At 35.8% G+C, this 17,377-nt stretch overlaps 1 protein-coding gene across 1 annotated transcript in view; it reads right to left on the reverse strand.

Moving 5' to 3' along the window:
• Positions 1 to 1,003: 1,003 nt before the first annotated feature.
• Positions 1,004 to 17,377, reverse strand: part of LOC149789483 (uncharacterized) — a 170,845-nt gene continuing 154,471 nt past the window's right edge. The window contains exon 7 of the mRNA XM_089971499.1: positions 1,004 to 12,338. Within this exon, the coding sequence (XP_089827625.1) occupies positions 12,132 to 12,338 (207 nt within the window). The 3' untranslated portion in view covers positions 1,004 to 12,131. The remainder of the gene's footprint in view (positions 12,339 to 17,377) is intronic.

A 17,377-nucleotide genomic window follows, 5' to 3' on the forward strand; every position in this document is an offset into this window, starting at 1 on the left:
CATAAGAGCCAACTCCAACAGACCTTTGACATAAGAGCTGACTCCAACAGACCTATGCCACAAGAGTCGACTCCAACAGACCTATGCCACAAGAGCTGACTCCAACAGACCTTTGCCAAAAGAGTCTGATAAAAGTTTGTATATATGACTAATTGTCATTATGAATGTCAGTCTTCATTTTGTTGTGTGCCTAAAAAATGTGCCATCCATAGAGTATAGTCCATTGATGTTATTCATGCATAGGGGACAAATCTGTCATGTATCCAAAAGGTAGTGTGGTGTAGAGGCAACCTCATCATTTTCGTCTGGAGTCTAACAATTTTTTAAAGATTTCCTTCTGTGCCAAAGCAAATGGCTATTCTACCTAAAGGATCGTGTGTTGTGTTCTAAGTCTAAAACACAAGCAAAATTAAAAATATACAGGTTTATGATCCAAGACCTATGGCAAAGTATATTGACTAGGGTACGTCTGTCAACCAATCAGCAAACATACAAGACATTTTGAAAGCCTCATTTTAGTATAATAAATCAGCCCAATCAACCAATCAGCAAACATACAAGACATTTTGAAAGCCTCATTTTAGTATAATAAATCAGGCCAATGGACGTTTAACAGACATTGCTGTTGTAGATCTTTCAGATTCACATCTGAACCTGATAGAACATGTATAAGGCAAGTAAATATACCAAAAGCTTCTTGAACAGCCACAGTACAAATTTTGTACACAATGAGACAGACATACTGATAGTTTGACCTGCTATAACACGGTAGATGGGAGCCACAGAACTCGACTGTGTTATAGACCGAACCATGTTATAAGCAACCAGGTCAGTTATCTGATGAAAACGATGCATGTACCCAAAAAAACAGATGGGGGGGGGTAGTAGGTGGGTGTAATAAATGCAGGTGGTAAAATACGTGCTTCATTGGCACAGTTACTATCTTAAATTGATGCATATGAAATGGGAAATACAACTGTAGTGAAAACAGAGAAGGCATATATAATATTTTACTTTATTCAGAGAACCATGGATTGGCACAGATATGTGTGTACTGTTTATATATACATGTCTTATGTATAGCATGAATAGAGTATCAACACTGTGTACTCATCTGCAAATCTCATCACATATATTGAATCCACAATTCAAGTAATTCCATTTAAAAAAATGCACACACAGTGATTTAAAATATTCAATAATTTTGTCACATGTCATATAGGTCTGAATTCAGTGGATAAACATAGCATAATCATGTAACGAATGATGAAAAGACATTTACTTTTATGTCCCAAGTCAGTAAAAGTTAATTTGCGTTATAAGCCGCCGTTGGTAGCGTTTGTAAGCATAAACTTTTTCTCTGCAAAATGGAAACTTTAACGGCACAGTAAACATGTTCCAGTCACGTTGGAAAATGAAAAAAATCCATCAGATTTCATTGCTTTTATTTAAGTTTGGTACTGATTGTTTTTTAAGAAAAGTTCTGTTTTTATTGAAGATTGAAGTCAGCTTTCTTTGATGAAAGGTGCATGCATTATTGAAGTCACCGCTAAAGGCCAGCTTTGGAGAACCAAACAAATGCCCATTTCTTATTGTGGCAGCAACAGCAAGTAATTGTACTGCATGAATGAGATTGATTTTTATTTCTATTTGCTTGATAGATTTTCATATCAGTCAGCGCTTCAAAGGTAATGTTTTCTTTGAAATTTCTGTAAACTATTTTATCTGGGTACATTTTTAAAAAAGGAATTGGCCGTCATTTGGTTGATTGTAGTTACAGTTCCTCCCTGCCTATTGCATAGATGAACATGTAAGATTTTTTAAAAATATTTGTGGTAGCAAAGTGATGCTGCCTTCCACTCATGCATTAGAAATTTAAAAAAGGGTCAACATTCGATAGAACTGCAGGTGTTCTGGTCTGATGACAAGGATAGTACAGAAAATGTGGGTGTTCTGAAGGATCTAATTCTGAGTGGAAAGAAGAGTAATTTTACTTACCATCCAGATACAAATGTCAGTTTATGTAAATATATTAGTTACTAGCGAGCGGCCAAAAATCAGACAAAATATAAGTTATGAGTTAATGCCTCATCCGGTTGATCTCCACTACCAGAAACAAAAAAATGCGGATATCTCACAACATATAGTATTCATGCTCGATGTCAACATAAGCGGATTACGATATAACAATGCACTGTTAAAATGGACAAAGAAATTGTTCATGTAACAATAGATACATTTCAGTGCATTTTATATCAAGTTTGGGCTTCCTTTCTTTGGGCCTCTGAATTTCTCCACTCCAAACCAATGGTTGTATATACAAATTTAAACAGCCAACAATGTCGCCAATAAAAAAATCTCCAGATGATATATTTTGCCGGCAATAAGGAAAATAAAATTGCAATCCTAGAATAAACTTTTTACACTTTACTTCTCATACTTTTAAGAAGAAAAACTATTTCTTTAGTATACAAGAAAAATACACATGCGATCTCTTCCCCAAAATGATAATAAACTTTTTACGTCTTTTTTTGTACTTAAAAGAAAGAATTTTTTCATGTGCAAGAAAAACACAGGTATATAAAATTTCGGGAGCCACACCATGACCATGTTATATCCAAATTTGTGTTATAACAAAGTGTGCTATAGCAGGGTCACAGTGCATCTGCAGTCCACGTTTTGTATGCATAGAGACATAATGATATCTGCAGTACAAGTTTTGAATGCAAAGAGACATACTGATATCTACTTAAAAGGTTTGTACACAACGAGTCATATTGATATCTGCAGTACACGTTATGAATGCAAAGAGACATACTGACATCTGCACTACAAGTTTTGAATGCAAAGAGACATACTGATATCTACATTACAAGGTTTGTACACAAAGAGTCATAATGATATCTGCAGTACATGTTTTGAATGCAAAGAGACATACTGATATCTGCAGTACAAGTTTTGTACACAAAGAGACATACTGATATCTACAGTACAAGTTTTGTGTGCAAACAGACATACTGATATCTACAAGTTTTAAACTGATAAGCGCCTGTACTGCATAAACATATACAGATGATTTATTTGGTGATGGCAATACATATATCAGTAGGTCTTCTGAATAAGGCAATCCTTTCCATGCATGTGTCTTACAAATCCAAAGTTAGTATTATTTATATAAAAGAATTCATTTCAGCAGTGTTCAATAAGCAATGTTTGGGTCTCTTAAATATGGAAGACTTTTTTGTAAATAATATTATGGTAAAAAATGCAGATATTGGGCAAGAACTGAATGTGGGAAAATATTGTAATTTTGTTTATCAAAGACTTTTTTTTACATTATATAAATGAAAGTACAATATACATTTTTTTAAACATGCAATGGAATAAATATGAGGTATATTAACGAAAACAACTCGAGCACTAATGATAATGTGTATATCAATGTAAAGACTTTTAATTGTGTATCTCTTTCAAAATGTGCATCAACCATAATTCTGTCATTAAATCAGAGTTTTGTTAAAAAGCTGATATCTCCAATCACGCAGAATGATTTTAATATCTATCCTTTAACAAAGCAATGCTGTATAACCTATTTAAGAAAATTAAAAGTTTGGAATAAACAAATAATATTTTTGTATACATAAATGGATAATAATCACAAACAAGAGTATAATACTAAATGACATAGTATCCATTTTACTAGTGTACTATGCCACTATCACATAGTAATGTTGCTCAGCAATACTAAATGAAACAAGCCATTTCACTGTCTTCTTTCAGTCCCTGTGACCCTGATCTTTGACCAGTTTACCCCATCATAAATAAATGTCTTTCTTGTCTCCAATTCAAGCCATCTACAAAGTTTGGTCAAAGTAACAGGTATCTTTCTTATTTTAAATGCAAGCCGTTTACAATTTTTGATCAAGGTATTGGTTATAAAAGTCAAGGTATTTTCCTTTTGAGGCCAAAATCAATGTTTTTCTTTACCCCAAGTGTGAGCTACATACAAAGTTTGGCAATAGAGCAAAATCAATGTGTAAATAAATATATATATGGAACAGATTGATGGACAAAACCAAAATATGTCATTTTCCACTTTATTGCTGGCATATAAAAACACCATATCATGTTCCATCTTATTGCTGGCATATAAAAACACCATATCATGTTCCATCTTATTGCTGGCATATAAAAACACCATATCATGTTCCATCTAATGGCTGGCATATAAAAACACCATATCATGTTCCATCTTATGGCTGGCATATAAATAATAACATGTATACCATGGAAAGCATATAGTGCAGTTTCCTTTGCTAAGAATAAAAATGAGTATATGTTACATTACAACAGATTTCCATAGTGTCATGTGCAAAATCTGGATAATGTACATTTATTGTTTTAAATTGTAATGACAATATTTTTCAACAGAAATGAAAAATCAGTGAAACGTGCATGTATTGAGTGACTGGCATATCCTACTGTCTTAGTCTACAAACAAACACAACTACAGATTAAAACAGTATAAATGTTAAAACTGAGTATGAATGATGCAATGAATTCACATATCAGTGTCAAAATTGAGTATGAATGATGCAATGAATTCACATATCAATGGCAAAATTGAGTATGAATGATGCAATGAATTCACATATCAATGTCAAAATTGAGTATGAATGATGCAATGAATTCACATATCAATGTCAAAATTGAGTATGAATGATGCAATGAATTCACATATCAATGTCAAAATTGAGTATGAATGATGCAATGAATTCACATATCAGTGTCAAAATTGTGTATGAATGATGCAATGAATTCACATATCAATGACAAAGTTAAGTAAGAGTGATGCAATGAATTCGCATATCAATGTCAAAATTGAGTATGAATGATGCAATGAATTCACATATCGATGACAAAGTTAAGTAAGAGTGAGGCACTGAATTCACATATCAATGACAAAGTTAAGAAAGAGTGATGCACTGAATTCACATATCAATGACAAAGTTAAGAAAGAGTGATGCACTGAATTCACATATCAATGACAAAGTTAAGTAAGAGTGATGCACTGAATTCACATATCAATGACAAAGTTAAGTAAGAGTGATACACTGAATTCACATATTGATGACAAAGTTAAGTAATCCAAATGCTTTTGATTCACATATTAAATTAAGGTACTTTTCTGTTCAGTGAAGAGTTGCATTTTCAAAAAGAGCATTTGTTCATATAAATAAATTGCTGCCTCCCCTGCATTCAACCCTGACCTCAGGATGGAGAGGAGCCTGTAGTCCAAGAATAGCATGAGTATAAAGATACTGGTCAACATCTGACAATGACAAAAATAATGTCTACTAAGTTTTAAAGCTATCCCCATGAAATTATAATAGTTGCATTCACAAAATTGTATATATAGGTGTAAATCAGAATTATAAATAACCACATCTCTAGATGATCTTAATTTATACCAAGTTTCAGGGTAATCAATAACAAATGTCCCTCAAACCAACAGATGATATACTGACCCAAAAGAAAGAATTTACAGGAATTCAAACTATGACCATTTCTTCCTTTTAACTGCTGATAGTTGAAACCATGTCTAATATTCTTCAGTTATAACAAGGATGTTGTGGACATAATGGCCATTTTCATTTAGGACAAGGTAACCATCATTTGAAATCTTTTGGTAAATACGATATGTCATTATGACCTTCCTTTTAGGCAAAGTAGTGACAACAAGATTTTCAAGAAAGCCATTAAGTTGGAAGTAGGAATGTACCATAAGAAGTCTTTTTGTGAAAACTCTATGTTGATATGGCCACTCGTTTGGTAGGAGGAGAGATGACAATATTTTCAGACCATTCCAGTGGCCTAGTGGTTAGATCATCTGCCTCATATGTGGAGGGGTCGCAGGTTCAAACCCCAGCCAAGTCATACCAAAGACTTGCAAAAATGGTACTAACAGCTGCCTAGGTTAGTGTTAGGACATGTCGACCTGGTGTCAGCATAATGTAATTGGGTGGGACATCATGCTACATGTCTGTGGCATGATGCCCCAGTGCTAGACATCACTATAAACTGCCACACTGCAGACATCATAGTGATATCACTGAAAAATTGTTAAAGCTAAATTAAAAATCCAAATCACACACACACACACACGACAATATTTTCTAGATGTCCATATATGATCAGTTAACATCATTTTCATTTAGAACCAACTAGACACCATTAGTGACAAATTTTTCAAGATATTCACCCTAGTGGCCACATTGAATGTCAGACTGCCACCATTTCATTTAGGACCACATCATAAGAAGTCTTCTGATGAAATCCTGATGTTTTTGATATGACTTTCCATTTTGGAGGAGTAATAATAAAAAGATTTTCAAGATGGCTGCCATGGTGGCCCTATTGAATATCAGGTTGACACCTTTTCCATTTAGGACCTGCAATACACTTAAAAAATCTTTACTTGAAAGCCAAAAAGATTTTCAAGATGGACATTGTGGTGGCCATATTTGGCAGTCAGATCAGCACCATCTTTATTTAGGACCAACTAGACATCATGAGACATATTTCGGTGATATGACTCACATGGTGGCCATATCTGGATGTTTAAGTGACACCACTTTCATTTAGGACCTGCTACACATCACAAGACGCCTTTTGGTAAAACATCCATGTTGATATGACCATAAATTCAGGAGTAGTGATAAAAAAATTCAAAATGCCCACTGTGGTGGCCATATTTTAGATGTGAATGTAGCGCCTTTTCATTTGGAACTAAGGTGATATTATAAGAAGTCTTCCTTTCAAAACCTCACATCAATGTGATTTTTTTATACAGGAGTAGCGATAAGATTTTTGAGATGGCCACTGTGGCAGCCATACTGGACATCAGACCAGCGTTGTTTACATTTAGGATTAACTAGACACTATATGAATAACCATTCTTGAAATGACCATCCATTCAGGATGTGTAGTGATAGCAAAAGTTTCAAGACGGCAACTGCAGAGATGCTTCCAGGATTTTTGTCCTTCCAACATGTACATTGTCCTTCCAGCATGTACATTGTCCTTCCAGCGTTACATTGTCCTTCCAGCATGTACATTGTCCTTCCAGCATGTACATTGTCCTTCCAGCGTGTACATTGTCTTTCCAGCATGTACATTGTCCTTCCAGCATTACATTATCCTTCCAGCATGTACATAGTTCTTCCAGCATGTACATTGTCCTTCCAGCATGTACATTATCCTTCCAACATTACATTGTCCTTCCAGCATGTACATTGTCCTTCCAGCATGTACATTGTCTTTCCAGCAGGTACATTGTCCTTCCAGCATGTACATTGGATATGTATTTAACACCTTGTTTAATATCACTCACTCATATTTCCATTCACACTTCCTCAGTTCCTATAATTATAGGTTACTGCATTTGTATGGGAAAATATGAACAAGTTTTTGGATGGAATACTGCACGACCTTGGGAGTGCAGTAAATCCTTCTGACAAAACGAGTTCATATTTTCCCATACAAATGCAGTAACCTTTTTATTATATGCTCATTTTTTATTCTACCTAAGGTTTAATTATATAAACAAAATACACTACAAGAAACAACGTAAATGAATGTATGCCGCATTCCAAACTAGATACACAAGCACATATTCATCATTACACAAATCAACATTATTACTGTGCACGTAACTCTGCCCAGATAAATTTAAACTTAGTCGTGCGCTCAACATAACTTTCGAAAGAAAATGGCGTGTCTAGTTAAAATTGAAATTTGGAGTCATATTATGAATGAATGTGCACTGTAACAACTTTTCCATTTGATCTGGAATAAATAGATTTTGGTATTTTTCTCGATTCTAGGAAATTTCGTGATTATGGACTGGATTTGTATGTGACAATTCCTCATGAAATACCCGAGATTGAAGAAGCTAGGGAGAAGCGTGTTGACATCTGCAAATGTGTTTCTGATTCTGTCATTGAATGTTTGAAATCATAATGTGTAAAAAATATGAAGTCTTCCAATTGCAATTATCAAAAAGACGCTATGGAATTTAATGCTTATTTCATTTTGAGTGCGGTAAGGAGGATGCAATTGCACTTATCATCAAAATTACAGCACAATTTCAAAATGTGTAACCCAGATTGAAAACCTATGACATGGCTCATGTAATTCGGATTTGCAGAATTAAGAAAATACATTTTGAGGAAATTCAGGATGTAAAACTGTAAGTATATTTTAATTTGCCATTCTTATCACCAGCTAAAGAAGACAGCATATGACTTGTCACTTGTAGGTTATTTGTAAGGACCTTATCTTGCATCTGTTGTATACTGTAGCTAGCCTAAATCCATAACAATGTATCAACGCAGAATGTGCCAAAGCAGCTGGTATGTGGCAGTCCACAAAACATGTTTTAGTTCATTCAGAAATAAATTTAAACAACCACAACTTAAAGAGACTCTTATGCAAGTGTACATGATTTGTGTACAAATCAAAAGTGCTGGCGTCTGCGTCCTTTGTTTGTTTACAGTAAAAAGTAGTTCTTTATGGACATGAATGCTATATGTGTATTGTCATGCGGATTCAATATCGGGTAATACTGCACGATTCTGGCAATGTAAAGTTAATGGGGAAAAAAATGAGCATATAATAATCTGATATACTTCCTAACTTTGAAAATAAATTGCTTTCATTACTATGATCAGCCAATATTTGCTTAATTAAATCAACATCTAAAGATGAGCCATGTTGGGGTCCTTCTAGACAGCCCATATTATAAATGTGCATTTGTAAAACTTCCTTGATGCAAAGTTCAAACTTCAACACAATGCATGTTATGGGACCTAAGTGCCAATCAAATTTAGTTTAACAACCACTGATGTCAAGCCAAAGAAACCAGATGTTTAAACAGTTATGAAAATAATACACAACACAATGATTACTACAAAATTTCTACCATTTCTTCATTTTCATGTGTGTGACTTCAAATTAATTTGCAGAAGTTCTTGTGCATCACCACTTTTCAAGTGTGTGAATTCATACAAATTTTGTGTGAACCACATCATCACGCACCATGGGAGCATCTATGCACTTGTGATGGCCTTACTGGTCATCTGATCCAGAGCATTTTTATTTAGACCCAACTACATGTTATAAGTAGTGAAAACCTCATGACTTTCCATTCAGAATGATTTGCGATAACAATATTTTTAAGACGACAGCTGTGGTGGCAATATTGGACACCAGATTGGCACCATTTCCAATTAGGACCAGACACCAGATCGGCCCCATTTCCATTTAGGCAGAACAACACTTTATGACATGTCTTTCAGCAAAAACAACATGTTGATATGACTCTCCATTCTTCTGGAGATTAAGCAGTAAAAAGATTTTAGTGTGGTGGCGATATTGGATGCCCAAATGGTACCATTTTTCACTTAGGACCAAGTAGATCATTGGATGAATGTATGGTTTCAAGGAAATCCTAAAAAAAGTTCAGGAGAAGTAGCAGTAAGAAATATAAGGGACAGATAGATCACAGATGACAGACAGCTCTCCTCATCTATAACCAGCAGAGCTAAAAGACAAGATGTATTCACAAGATTTTGTCATATACTGCATTCAAAAAGGTATTAACTCTCACATAAAATTTTGTCATATACCACATTCAAAAGGTTAATAACTCTCACTTAAGATTTTGTCATATACTGCATTCAAAAAGGTAATAGCTCTCACACAAGATTTTGTCATATACTGCATTCAAAAGGGTAATAACTCTCACAAAAGATTTTGTCATATACTGCATTCAAAAAGGGTAATAACTCTCACACAAGATTCTGTCATATACTGCATTCAAAAGTGTAATAACTCACACAAAACTTGTGTGAGGACAGTAATTTATTCATATGTCATGACCATACAATTTTATGGCTGTCCATTGAAAACATAGACTTGTTGCATTCACCAGATAATGTCATACACTATATCCCACACTCCTAGTAAAATAGGACAATTCACTCAAACAAAAATAACAGGAATGACTGATGATCATAACTTGTCCCATGATGAAATCTGTGAGAATAGTTGCATTCACTAGATACATTCAAATGCTGGGAACAATATAAAAGGGAAATTGCAGTGGCATACTTAATTCTTGGACAATGCAACAGTTACCAAGTTTCATGGTGATCCGTTAAAAAAATGTAGGACTATTTGAGTTATATTCTGGGAATAGGTTTAGTCCTGGGAATCCATTAAAAAATGTAGGACTAACAGTGTTCTGGGAATCCATTAAAAATATAAGACTAGTTGTGTTTTGAATATTCAGCTGCAGGTCCAAAAGGTCAATTCTAACAAAAATTATCAGACAATATTCAGACAACGAGATAAACATTTACTAAGTTTCAATCCATCCTCCAGACAAAATGGACTTCAAAACAAAATGGACTTGTTAATATGCACATCTTCAGGTAATGAAACAAATAGGAATTTATACAGATGGGAACTGAAATAATGTAGTCCACACAAGACTCTATCATGAGAATTTTCATTTAAACTGCTGTAAGGTTGTAATAGAAATGAAATCAAAAGAAATGAAATCTGAATTTTCATGGCAGTCATTTCAATTATTCTGGATCCTGAATAATAAGTTTGAATTCAAATGACTGCCATGAAATATGATCATTAGCAACATGATTATTCCACTAATTTACCAAACTAACAATCTCAGTACTACAATCCTATTCTGAGGCAATATCCCCACTTTCACCATCATTAAATGTCAATTGTGTTATTTTCCATGTCCTCTAAATACATAGGACTTGCATTTGCATCAAACCATCAGGTTTTGGTTTGATCTGGTGCTTCATGGCACAGCAACACAAGTAGGTTATTTAGTTCCAAGGCAATCAAAATAAACTGCTTTGCCCAAGGATACACCACTGTAGCTGGCCCAATGGTAGGATTTGAACCCACATCCTTTCAACTGAGAGTCTGGCATGCTAACCACTAAGCCACTGTGTATCCTACATCAAACCATCAGTCATTATCACCTTCAAATACTTAGTGTGAAAAATTAGATTCTTTGCAATTTGCTCCCTTAGAGTTCTACACACATCTTTATGACATGGTATAATTGCCTAAAAGACAGCACAAAAAGCAGAAAGCTGCAAACAGTACTGATGTTAATTTTTTGTTGGTCCAATGTTTGTGTTCAGCCTTTCAAATTCTAACATGATAAACAGTGCAAGGTGTAACCTAGAGAAAACACTGAATATCCGCTTGTCAAATTAAGAAGGTTTTTTTCTATTAAATTACACTTTATGCCCTTTTTATGGAAGAAAATGAAAACACTTTTGTGCTCTTTGACTTTTTTGTACAATGTACACTTATTCTGACATAAATCCAGACTGTGCTCTGTGATGTTTTTGTTTACAATGTACACTTATTTGTTGGACATAAACCAGTCTGGGCCATGTGACCTTTATACAATGTACTCTTATGACATTATTCAGACTGTGTCCAGTAACTTTTATACAATGTAAACATATTCTGAATTTATCCAGACTCTGCCTTATGACTTTTGTTTACAATATACACTTATTTGGACATTATTCAGACTGTGTCCCTGTGTCCATTTTACAATGTACACTCAGTTATTATCCAGATTTGGCAGTATCCACAGAATTATCAAGGAAAGTTTGTAACCACTAATTATTATATCATATCTTTCTTAAAATTAAACAATACCTGTAATATCATTTTTATATGCTATAACATGACCAAAAGCTCAAGTAATACTGAAAAGAACAATCACCAAATTTCCTTTCAAATTTAAATTTTGCCCTTTGTACATATAAAATGATCGGCTCAGATATGATGATTCTAAAAATAGCACATATGCAATACATGTTCCTCTGCCTTTGATAGAGCATTACATTTCTGTTTTTTTCTACCTTAACAGCAGATGTAGTGAGAAAAAGTGACAAAGATGATTTTGCTAATAAGAACTGGCCAAATTCACAAATTTTCTTAAATCACAGTATGGGAATTATTCCTCCTTTCTTTCACCAGAAGCCATATTGTGGCCTCCTTCCTAGTTTTTATCATACAATATATTCATCCTCACTGAGGCTGCTAATGTATGAATCATTGACCTCATTCTGATCAGCTGGTTTGCCATCACTGGATAGTTTCCATGGTAATAGAGCATTCAGCTGTTTTAGAGTCCTTTCCTTTTTGCGCAGTTCTATTTCCATCAGGGAGATTTTTTCTTCCAGTTTCTTCACATCTTCATTTGGTGATGGCACTCCCTGACAAAAGATTTTCAAAATATCAAAGGGAGATACACAACTGTTCAATGATATTAAAGAAAAAGAATGATGGTATCATCAAAAGTATATAGTAAAACCTGTCAAAGCATCCAATCATGCAGAAGGGTCGAACAGACCTTTGTACACAAATAACCTCTGAATACAGGTTCACCTTTCAAACTTAGTTCTTAAACAAATACCATACACAGATTATCATGATTGCTATTATTACTGAAAATATAGTACATTCATCTGAGTTGAATGTAACAGAAATCATGTGGTCTAGGAATTTCATGCATTACAATGATACATATTGTGAGAATTAATCTGTCTTGAATGTTATAGGAATCATGCATCCTAAAGATTTCATGCATTTCTTATGAGACAAACTGTGAGAATTAAATTACCTGTTTTAAATTATATGTATCACGTATGCTGAGAAATTATTTTTCTATGTCTGGAAATGTATGGCAATGTATTGCTAATTAGCAAGGAACATAGTAAGAAAGGAATGAAGTCCAGTAATTTGTTTGTGTAATTAAGTTGTTAATTCTTTTCAACTGAGAATCAATGGTGCTGGCATTAGTAACATGTGTCAACTGACATAGTCGGCTAGTAATTTACAGCCTACAGTAGAGTGTAATGGTTTTTTAATGGTGTCTGATTATGTCCTGGTTCCAGTGGGAATGTTGTTGTGTTGTAGTTGTTGTTGTTGTGGGGTTTAACCCCATTTTTCAGCACAGGATAGGCTATGCATGGCAGCCAGTATTAATGGTGGAGGAAGAACATGGGAAAACCCCGAGAAGAACCAACAACCCACGAGAAGCTACTGGCAAGCTTTCTCACATACCCACATTGGCCGAGTCGAACCCACGCAGTCAGAGGTGAGATGGCAGTGATCCATAATGGAAAGCGCTTTAGACCACTCAGCCACTCGGGGCCCCCCAGTGGGAATGCAAGTAGCCACTAGAAAAAAAACATATAATTAAGTTAACAGGCTGCCTTTGTATCAGATCAGGTTGCAAACTGAACACAGCTTAGTTCTGTTGAATAACAATAAAACAATATCTGATTTAAAGAGAGGGAATAATGCTTGATCCTAGAAGAAAACAAACCTGACACTATTTCGGTGAGGAATTATATTTTTATTTGAAGGAAAAAATAGCTCCATACCTGTACTGCACAATGGCAAGGAGTGCAGTCTACAACCAGGACAGTTAATGACCCAAAGAGGCAAAAGGAAGAGAGAGAGAGAGAAGGAAAAGAAATATGGCAATGGTGACCTATCACCAACATTGATTTGGAGAAGACTGCTGCAATCAGGTAATGCAGACATGCTGGGAATCTGAGTTTGATCAGTCATTCAATTATGTTATTAAAATTTGTTTTATAGGTGTAGCAAAATGGCTAATTGATTTTCACATAAATATTGTTTTTGTTGTTCTTGTTGCAGGGTTTAACACCATTTTTCAGCACACGATAGGCTATACATGGCAGTCAGTATTGATGGTGGAAGAAGAACCCAGGAAAACCCCGGAAAGAACCACCAACCCACGAGAAGCTGCTTGCAAACTTTCTCACATACCCACATTGGCTGAATCCAAGACTCGAACCCATGCAGACAGAGGTGAGATGGCAGTGATCCTTAATGGAGTGCGCTTTAGACCACTCGGCCACTCAGGGCCCCCATAAATATTGTAACTATATTTCTAAAAGAAAGCAAACCATTGAATGTCATGATCAATTTCATTTCATTTATATAATTGATTAAATGGCTATATTTCACACACTGGGGCTTGTGTTGTTCTTTTCTATATCTCTGTTCAGATCTGTTACTCCAGCCATTAATTTCATATTTTCTTTTATTGTTTACTCAGTCTGGGAAATAACACAGTGGTCAATCGTATCCTAGATAATGATAACCCCAACACCACAAGTAGTGAGGAATTAAAATCAATTGATCGTACAAAAATGAGCAGTGTTTGAAACCTAAATATATATTATTTTGCGTGGAAGTAAAACTAATTTTAATTATGCTAAGATTTTAACTATCGTTACTGTGTAGCTTACCCTTTATGCAATAAACAAATCCTGGTCTATGCCCGATACACCATTCTCTTGTTTTCAAAAATTCTCAGAACATATGAACTGAGCAGTCTGACTCTACATCATAGGCCCATATATAACTCATGCATTGAGCAGTCTGTCTCTATGTCATAGGCACATGCACAATAATACATGATCTGGCCAGTATGACACTACATGTATAATATATGCACAGACCAGTCTGACACTACATGTATAATACTTGCACTAACCAGTCAGATTCTACATCACTGGCCCAAGTATAACATGTGCATTGACCAGTCTGACTTTACATCACTGGCCCATCTACAACACATTCATTGACCAGTCTGACTCTATGCCATAGAACCATGTATAACATATGCACCAACCAGTCTGACACTATATGCATAATACATACAATGACCAGTCTGAAACTACATGTATTGACCAGTCTGACTCTACATCACAGGTGCATGTACAACACATGCATTGAACAGACTGACTCTACATCACAGGCGCATGTACAACACATGCATTGAACAGACTGACTCTACATCATTGGCCCATGGACAACTTATGCATTGACCAGATTAATACTCTACATCACAGACCCATGTACAATACATGCATTGACCAGCCTGACTCTACATCACAGGCCCATGTACAACTCATGCATTGACCAGTCTGACTCTGTCATTTGCCTATGTATAATACATGTACTGACCAGTCTCAAACTACACGTATAATACATGCATTGACCAATCTGACTCCACATCAAAGGCCCCTGTACAACATATTCATTGACCAGTCTGACTGTACAGCATTGGCCCATGTACAACACATGCATTGAACAGACTGACTCTACATCACAGGCCCATGTACAACACATTCATTGACCAGTCTGACTCTATGCCATAGGCCCATGTACAATACATGCACCAGCCAGTCTAACACTACATGCATAATACATACACTGACCAGTCTGAAACAACATGTATTGACCAGTCTTACTCTACATATATAATATATGCATTGACCAGACTGATTCTTCATCATAGGCACATGTACAACACATGCATTGAACAGGCTGACTCTACATCACAGGCCCATGTACAATGCATTCATTGACCAGACTGACTCTACATCACAGGCCCATGTACAACACATGCATTGAACAGACTGACTCTACATCACAGGCCCATGTACAATGCATTCATTGACCAGACTGACTCTACATCACAGGCCCATGTACAACACATGCATTGAACAGACTGACTCTACATCACTGGTCCATGTACACAATACATTTGGGGCCCCGAGTGGCCAAGTGGTCTGAAGTGCTCTCCGTGACGGATCACTGCCATCTCACCTCTGTCTGCATGGGTTCGAGTCTAGGATTCGGCCAATGTGGGTATGTGAGAAAGCTTGCCAGTAGCTTCTCGTGGGTCGGTGGTTCTTCCTGGGGTTTTCCTGGGTTCTTCCTCCACCATTAATACTGGCCACCATGCATAGCCTATCGTGTGCTGAAAAATGGCGTTAAACCACACAACAACAACAACAATACATTCATTGACCACTCTGACTCTACATCACAGACCTGAGAGGAATGTGAGGAGGTCATCCAACAGTTACAAGGAAGTATAACATAATCAAAAGAATAATATTTCTTGTCCTGGACTGACCCAGCAAAAATATTTGTTTTCCTGAAAATGTGGTGATCTCAGAAGATAATACTCCCTGCCTAGCATAGAAGGTTCCAGGCTTCCATGCAAAAGAAAAGGAATATGAGTGCCTCCATGTCATCTCATCTGAGATATACCACCATCAATGTGTTATTTCAAGAGATCATCTAATAAATGTTTCCTTATTTGGTCTGATTTGGTCTATGCTGGACTAAAACAACCACTCTGTTTCAGATTGTTTATATGCACATGGTCTTCTATGGAGATGGGGTCTCCAAGCTCAGTCTGATGTGTATAGATATGAGTGGGGTTCATGGACATGTGGTGGAACTCCACTCAGGCACCTGTTTTGAGTGAACCACCAATTTATATGGTACTGAAAGTCCAATCCTTGAGAAATTCAGACTGACAGAGAACCCTTATGTGGTTGCCAGAAAGAGAAACTGGAAGGTATGTAGGTGCAGCCACATTTGGGGAACCAGGTCTACTGCAAAGTTCCAGGTCCAAAGGGAAGTGTCAAGCTATGCCAACAATGTAGTCTTGGCCTGAATAGCCTTCAAAATAGCAAGAATTCTGTCTAGGGCTACATGAACTTGCTGCAGATAGGAAAGGATGTTCATTGTCAAGTCCTGACAAGGAATGAGCTCTGATTTCTCTAGGTTTGGGACCCTCTGCTGTTGTACAGCAGCCAGTCATCGAAGTACCATAGAAAGCACCCCCTAGCACCGGAACTGGACTGCACTACTCCCATCATTCTGATAGAAACAGGTATTTCCTGTGCTGAGAAAACATGGGGATGTGAAAGTAGACTATATGAAGGTTGATAGAGACTGCTCAGTCACTGAATCAGTTGGTATTCTGGACTGTTGCTACCATCCCCATTTTGAATGACTTCTCTAGGAGAATTTGTTTTGTTACTAGTCTAGGATCTTACAAAAAGTAAGTGAAAAGAGTGAAGACAACAAGCTTTGTATAATTTAACAAATAATCTCCCTAGAATATCAAGTGAAAAATGAGAAGAAAAAATTACGGTTTTACGAATCAAATTAAAAATAATCCAGGAATTAAAAAAAATAAAAGTCCTAGTAATAAAAAGTTCTAAATGAAAGTGAGTTTGAATCCTGATGAAATCTAAAATGGAAGATGATGTCTGTTGTAATCTGCAAAGTGCTCTTATGTCAAGAGTTGCTTGCTGAATCACAAAATATTATTCCAGTTTTGAATTCTGTATAAATTTCAGAGAATGTCTTTGTCCAAGAATTTTGTAGGAGCACTTATGTACATCCAGGG

This window comes from Sinohyriopsis cumingii, chromosome 10 (assembly GCF_028554795.1).
Source record: "Sinohyriopsis cumingii isolate HCF-2022 chromosome 10, ASM2855479v2, whole genome shotgun sequence".
In the NCBI taxonomy this organism is placed as follows: domain Eukaryota; kingdom Metazoa; phylum Mollusca; class Bivalvia; order Unionida; family Unionidae; genus Sinohyriopsis; species Sinohyriopsis cumingii.